This window comes from Rhineura floridana, chromosome 13 (assembly GCF_030035675.1).
Source record: "Rhineura floridana isolate rRhiFlo1 chromosome 13, rRhiFlo1.hap2, whole genome shotgun sequence".
Classification (NCBI taxonomy): Eukaryota; Metazoa; Chordata; class Lepidosauria; order Squamata; family Rhineuridae; genus Rhineura; species Rhineura floridana.
The window spans coordinates 10,915,836-10,923,553 of record NC_084492.1 but is presented as its reverse complement, the minus strand read 5'-3'; the positions used below and the strand labels follow the sequence as shown (position 1 = coordinate 10,923,553).

General features: G+C 43.9%; 1 protein-coding gene across 1 annotated transcript in view; it reads left to right on the top strand.

Moving 5' to 3' along the window:
* Positions 1 to 982: 982 nt before the first annotated feature.
* PLA2G15 (phospholipase A2 group XV) overlaps positions 983 to 7,718 on the top strand; it is a 28,500-nt gene continuing 21,764 nt past the window's right edge. Inside the window, exon 1 of the mRNA XM_061593743.1 lies at positions 983 to 1,299. Coding sequence (XP_061449727.1) covers positions 1,113 to 1,299 — 187 coding nt within the window. The 5' untranslated portion in view covers positions 983 to 1,112. The remainder of the gene's footprint in view (positions 1,300 to 7,718) is intronic.

Genomic DNA, 7,718 nt, shown 5'->3' with positions numbered 1-7,718 from the left:
GCAAGCACTGGCATCCCTGAAATCACTCGCCTGGACATTGGGGTGTGTGTGTAACCCTATTATAACATCCTGGAGGAGGGCATGGCTGGCATCCTGACCCTGACTTAGGGCAGGGGTGGGAAATCTGTGGCCCTCCAGATGCTGTTGGAACTCCCATCCGCCTTTCTCAAGAATGCTGGGAGGTGTAGTCCGTCAACATCTGGGGAGCCACAGGTTCCTCATTCCTCTGTTAGGAGCAGGGGTGTAGTCACCCAGGGTCTCAGGGGGTCTTAAACCGCTTACTTTTTGGGGAGCAGGGTTCCTATGTCTCCAGCATTCTGTGAGCCAATCAGGATGAAAGGGGAGTGAGTCACTGAGAAGTCTTTTAACATGCTTCCTTGTCCTTTCCTGCTGATTGGAACTAATGAGAGCAAAAGGAGGTGAGTGAGCCACAGAGAAGACTCTTCTCAGTAGCCAACACACTCCTCTTTCATGCTGATCAGCTCCTACAGCCGTTTGTGGGAGAAGACGTTGACTAGGATAGAGAAGCAGAAAGCGTACAAACCCGGCCAGATTATAATGTATAATCTTAGAAAGAAGTGTGGCTGAGACCATCATGAAAGGACCCTGCCTTTCTGAATTTGCCACCACACTACTGGCTTAGGAAGTGAGAGAGGGTGCACACGCTGCAGCACCGCCTTGCAGCGCGCCTCACTTGCACGCGCGGCGCCAGGCCACATAAGCACCTCTACGCTTTGAGACGTAGCAGATCGACTCGATCTGAGATTGGCCTTTCCTTAGGCGGCGGGGAAGAAAGAGAAGCCCTGTGTTCTTTTTCAAATCGATGTAACTGTTCTCAACTTGGCGTACTGAGCCGGGGCAGGTAGAGGACAGAAGCCCATGGAACGCAACGCCCCCCTTTCCGCTCATTGGCTACTGGGCAGCTGGAGAGAAGCGGATTGGCTAGCGGGACCCCTTTTATATAAGCCGGCTCGTAGGGCGCGCGCTGTAGGCAAGCTCCGGCCGTCGAAGGAGCTTTTAGGCGGGTGGGAGGAGCCATTTTGGTCATTTGTTGTGAGGTGAAAGGAGAGTCTCACCGTCTCGTGCTGAGGGGAAGGGTATGAACTGAGGTGATGGAGCCGCCGGCCGGCTTGAGACGGCGACAGAGGAAGCGGCTCTTCACGGCGGAGGCGGCCTCCTTCCCGCTGGCCCTTCTCCTCCTCCTCCTCTTCTGCTCGCCTCACGGCGCCGGCTGCCTGCCTCGGGGGCACCCGCGGGGGGGAGGAAGAGGAAGGTCCCCTGGGCCCCCGGTCGTGCTGGGTAAGGACCGGGCGGCTTGTGTGTGGAGGGACTGAGGGAGGTCGAGGAAGGGGGCTTTGTGTGTGTGTGTGTGGGGGGGGTTAAATGGGGAAGCAGTGGCAGGACAACGGGTGGGAAGGGCCGCAGCTCTGTGGAAGAGCCTCTTGCCTTGCATGTGGGGGCCCCTCAGGTTCGACCACCCAGTGGCGTCTCCAGGTAGGGCTGGGGAGATAGAGGCTCCCTGTCCTGAAACCCTGGAGAGCCGCTGCCAGTCAGTGTCGGCAGACTAGTGAGCTTAGGGTGAGCCAGTTGGGTCTGGCTCGGTATAAGGTAGTCTCTGAGGGTTCTCGTGTGTGATGAGGCGGGGAGAAGGCCCTGCAAAGGTTACTGTCTGAGGCCCCCCACTTTTTTCTATGGGCAGGTTCAGAGATGGTTTTGTGGGGGGCTGGCTGGAGGAGTATGGGGCTTGGGAGGGTGTGTGTGGGGTATGTAGGCAAAGGTTACTGCACCAGGCCTCCCATAGTGTTTTAATGAGCAGCTTCAGGGGTGGTTTTGGGAAGCAGGTGGTTTTGTGGGAGGGAACTTGTGAGTGGGGGGTATGTGGGTAACACAGCCCTGCAAACGTTACTGCATCATGGCTCCCATGGTTTGCATGGGCTGTTTCAGAGGGGTTTTTTGGGGGGGTTGGGGGGGAAAGACTCTGCAAAGGTCACCATATCAGCCCTGTGCACCCCCCTCTGGTGGTTTTAATGGGCTGAGAGTTGAGGGGCGGAGAAAATGTTGGTGAGCAGGCTTGTGGTTGGGTGATGGTGTTTGGGGGAAATATTGGAAAGGTTGCCACACTAGGTCTCCAATTGTTTCTATGGGTGGGTTTTGTGGTTGGGTGATGGCTGTGGTGGAAATGGTTGGGTGGGGAAAAGAACCCGCACCAGATCTTCCATGGTTTTCATGGGTAGATTCAGAGGTGGGAGGGATGTGGGGACCTTAGGGATGAGCATGCAGAAGGTCCAAAATTCAATCCCCAGCAACTCTAATGTTATTTATTAGATTTATTAACTGATTGTTACCCAAAGGTCTCCAAGTGACTTGTAACATCTTTAAAAACAAAAATACATATCAAACCATAAAAACAAAATAATAAAGCAACCACCTGCCCCAGTCTGAAACCACAGAGAGCCCAGTCTTTACTTCTTCAGCATTTAATTTGAGAAAGCAGTGCTTGAATCTGTCCAAGGCCTTCTGTTTGGTTAAATAAACTTGTGTTATTCAGAGTCAATGGTGTTAGTATTGCCCTTGTCCTAGGGACCATAGTTCAGTTGTAGAGCACCTGCTTTGTATATAGAAGGTTCTCGATTCAGTGCCTGGCATTTCCAGCTGGGAAAGGCTCCAGCCTGAAATCCTAGAAAGCCACTGCTAGTCAGTGTAAAGCAAACAGTGATCTGACTGGTATTAAAGTAAAGGCAGCGTCCTATATTAGTCTGGTGCAACAAAAACTACAAAGATTCTTGTGCCACTGTAATGAAATGTGCTATAAGCAAATGTGCCAAAAGCTTTCATGGAGCAGCACACCCATTTCTTCACAAGCTGAGCACCATGACCTGTGGATTGGCCCAGAAGGGAAGTAAAGGCGTATAGCTGAAGAAACCTGGAACTGAGTTTCTATGGTTGGTGGTTATCCTGGAGGCTACTCTGAGAATAACCTGTGAATATTCTAGGGTGACAGACAAATTAGTACAGTATGTTGCAACAAAAACAAGAAAGGACCTTCAGCTACTTTAAAAGGTATTTCTAATGGCAGAAGCTTTTGTTGACTACAGCCCTCTTTGTCAGATACATGTATTGTGTTCCTTAGGTATATACACGTATGCATATGCAAGGGTACATAGATTTTTTTACTTCAAACAGGACTAAAAGGCTTGAAATACAAGGATTAGCAATAGATCTATGAACACTTCTCTTCAGAGGTTTATTCTAGAAGTTGATCTATGTGATCAGAAAAGTCTTTTATGCATTTCGGCATGAAAATGCCAAAAACCAGTTGCTGCCTCTTTGGTGTACTGTTTATGCAGTGTGCACATGTGTGTTAAGATTGATAAGATAACTACTAACTGAGGATAACATATCTGATTAAGCTCATACCATAATAAATCTGTTGGTGCTATAGCACGTTGAGTCTACTGTGGCAAAAAATATACCCTCTAGTTGTTGTGGGCAGAACTTGCCCATATCTTCTATGAAAGTGTTTCAGTAACCTTTAGTAAGTTTCTTTCAGTTTTTTTAAAAAAAACAAAAAACGATTCTTGAGAGTGCATGGGAAGAAACGAGGACATTGTTTTGCAGGTAGCTAAGACCATGACCAAGTATTTCTTAAAAAACCCTCAATTCCTTAGACAATTGGCAACATATGAAAAAAGCTGCAAAAGACTTATTTTGCAGCTTTTTTCATATGTTGCCAATTGTCCAAGGAATTGAGGCAGGGACAGTGGAGAGAAATTGTGTGTTCTTTCTGTCTCTCGCCTTGATGAATTGAAAAGGCAAATGTGGAAGGGCAATGAAAATAAGGCTTTTGTGGAAGACGACTTGTGGGGGTAAGATTAAAGGATCTCATGGTTGGAGGTTCTCTGGAAGGTGAAGGGTTGCACTGGGACAATTTAGAAGTGAAGGCTAGAGTGGGGAGAGTAAGGTGCTTGCCAGCACACCCTGGAAGACTTGTTTGTGGCATGGAAAGGTCAGAATGAGGTGGGATAGGTTGTATTTATGGCAGCATCCAGTAGCACTGAGATAGTGGAGGAAGTTGAAAATAGGAGGGCTGAGGTATTTGCCGCTAGGAAAGATGGATGTGTGGGGAAGATTTGAGCTGTTTTGATCAGATAAGTCCAGAGTTGTCTGTCTTCCATTGTTTTCTCCACTTGACACAGATTGAATCCTAGATGGGTGGTGTATGGATCCGTGCTGGGAGGGCTAACGTTTCTGAGTTTGGGAAAGATTGGTGAGTCTAGTATCTTGTGGGAGACGGTTTTCAAGGGCCTGCTAGTACTTATATGATTTGACTAATGCTGGATATAAATTGGTACACAAATCTCATATTTCCTGTAATCAGCCTAGGTCTGTTTTCCAGAAGCTCAAGTCAGGTCATGTATTTTCTCCAAATTGTGTCCCATACAATCACAAATCATGGTATAGCTCTATAACAGGGGAATACACATGTGTAAAAGCATATTCTATATTTAGTTTGGTGTTGGGAAAACTTGTGTTCTTATTTTAAACTCAGTTTTTGTGTGTGTAGAAATTTGTACTATTTGCATGTTGATTAGTTGACCCCCTTCAAAATAAACATGATTTTTTAAAATAGTACTACTGTCATTTGTATAGAGCAGAATGACTGATTAAATGTAGGCAGTTTTTTGACTCTTGTAGAATTTAATCATTCAGGTATGTGTTACATAGTTCACAGAACACAAACAAAAAATAGCTGTTAAATTGTTGCATTGTGATTAGCTAAAGGCAGAGGTTAGCAATTGCTGTGTTGTGGGAGGGAAGGCTGCTTATCTTTTTAAATAAATCACACTTTTGTTTTAAAGGATGTTTCATATTGAGCAGCTGTTTAATGGAATTAAATAAGGAAATGAGTATACAGGTGTAAATAGCTGAGGCTGCGAGTGCCAAATAATTTGCCTACGTGTCTCTTTGTGGAGATGAGCTACTGGCCAGCTCTCCCTTATTTGTTTCACAGAGGATAAACAGTGTGCTTTGGCATTTAATCTACTGAGATAAAGCAGTCAGTGAAGTATCTGCAGATCCAGTGTCAGACTTCAGCAACACGAGAAGTGAATGAGGTTAAATAAGTCATGTTCAGCGCAGCTGCTAATAAATCCATTGTGAGTAAGCAGATGGCAGTTTCGTTAATGTATCTTATTTATGTGAAGGTTCAAAATAATAGTAATAAATCTAATGCTGGTTCCTGGTCCAGGAGAGCATGAAGTTCCTGTCTCTATGTGAATTGGGCACAAACCACTTGTTAGGTTTTTCTGTGAGGGACCCCATGGCTGTCTGATCTCAGATGCAATACAGGGAAAAGCAGGGGGTGGAAGAGTCCTTATAAATTTGCAAATAAGGCTACATCCATTATAAATGCTTAAAGCTTCTTAGGAAATTGTTGTTGAGTTTGTGTGCTACTGGATTTGGACTTGAAAATTCGAGTGATTGTTGAAGCATTCACTAGCAGTTCCTACTCACCATTGTCTTGGAACACTGTCTAACTGTGAATATTTATTTTCAGTGTTTTCCTTGAAGAACAAATGACAGAATACTGCTGTGTGGTGATGTGTCTTAAAGAGAACTGGAAAGAAACACTGTTACATATTTTTATTGCCACTTGAGGTTGTTCCAGATTTTTAAATTAATGATTAAAAAAAGTGTTAAAATCTTTTACTTTCATTTACTATTTAACAAGAAAATGAATTGAAATACACCCTGGGATCACTGTTCATTGCAGGTTTTATACAGAAGTAGGCCTACAACATAGTTGTCCTAATAATGCCCCCAAAATTTCAACCATTTTAAATTATTCTGTAAATGAAAAACAACTGTGACAAAAATACCATCTATTGATTTTTCCCATTGGGGTGCTTTTTTATCCCATCCATTTGTTAACCTATGGGATAAAAAATGTCCTGTGTGGTTTTTCAAGCACAAAACAACCCAGGGAAGCAGATAAATACACTCCTTCTGACATAACACATAGGGCTTTATTTTGGGACGTTTTGTCACCTCAAGACACATTAAATTGACTTGAATTGAAAAATACCCCATACTACCCCAAGTCAGTTTGGAAATTGCTTGGGGATTAAAAAAAGTCTACCCCAGAAAACAGTATATTTTATTTTTCTTGGTTGCTATGATATGCATAGGTTGAAAGAGGTCCTTGTATGCATCAACAAGTTAATGGACTACTAAAAAATGAACAAAGCCAACAATCTTGTTAATGTTCTGTTTCTTAAGTTGCATAACTTCTTCACCAACTATACAGTACTCTTTCTATAAGTTTTTCTGCAGGCTTCCAAATATTTTAAAGTGAGGAATTTCAAAAGATGAAAGTAAATCGACCCTTGGCTTATGGTCAAAGACCTACCAGCTCATACTGCGAGAGACTGCAGAACTTCTTGTGATAACTTTGGTTTCCTGACTTGCATAATTTTACATGTTAGGTTTTATCTCCACCACCTGTTCTATGCGTACAAGTGCAATAGTTCTTGGCAGCAGGTTGTTCACAAACAACCATGCTCATCTCATTTTATGGAGTAAAGTCACATACTTTTTTCTTTGAGTACTTCTTGGTCTTCACAGTTTTCTTGAATAACTGGAATTGCTTTACTTAGTAGGAAAAGACTCTTTCCGTGATCCATTCAGTTTGTTCTTCCTGCATCTTCAAATCTTTGAATCTAAATAACTGACTCTCAGACTGGTAGTTAGCTATGGAGGCAGAGAACATGCTATAGTGACTAGTTTCAGTGATAAAGTAATGATTGACTGACTGCTCTGTGGCTTCAGGTGTGGCCATAGTACACTTGCGGTGGTGAAGTTTTGATAACTTTTAATATGGGATACTGAGCATAATTTTGTGGTGGACTGTCTGTTGTCACCACCACAGGTTCCTTCTCTTTTACATATCTTTGGAACATGTCCACATTTGCTTTTAAGAAACAGCATGCATGACCCACATTTAATCTACTTTGCACTGGGGAATCACAATCCAGGCTGTGCTCCAGTCATATTGCCTTTCTTAATTGTAGTTTCCTTCTCTGTATGCTTCCTTGCTGTTGTACTTTTCTTTGGCTTTTAAGCACTTTCCGTGGTGCTGTGAACAGGGCTGTGGAGTTGGAGTCGGGAGCAATTTTGGGTGGAGTTGGAGTCAGGAGCAATTTTGGGAGGAGTCGGAGTAGGTAGAAATGTACTGACTCTGACTTCCAAATAAATTTTGATTGACAAGAAGCAGTTTTGGGTGGAGTCGGAGTTGGACAGTAGAAAAATAGAGGGGGTGGAGTCGGAGCCGGACAGTAGAAAAATAGAGGAGTCGGAGTTGAAGGTTTGGCGTACCGACTCCACAGCCCTGGCCGTGAAATATTTTTGTGAAACATGATCTGTACCACTCATTATCAAACTTTCTACCTTCAGGAAACCTTTTCCACATCAACCTCTCTGCCAAGGAATGTTGAAGTGTTACAGAAAGTTCTCTCTCACATTCTAGAGCTCATACTTTGCCACCCTGGGCTCCTGCTGGGAGGAAGTGCTGGATATAAATCAAATAATAAATAAATAAATTCATAAATAAATATTCTGTTCATACAGGCCCCTGAGACTTTGCCCCATGCCCTGTATGGAGTCACAGTTTTGTTTTAGAACGGCTGTCTTCAGCTTCATTAGTTCTGAAACCAGTACTT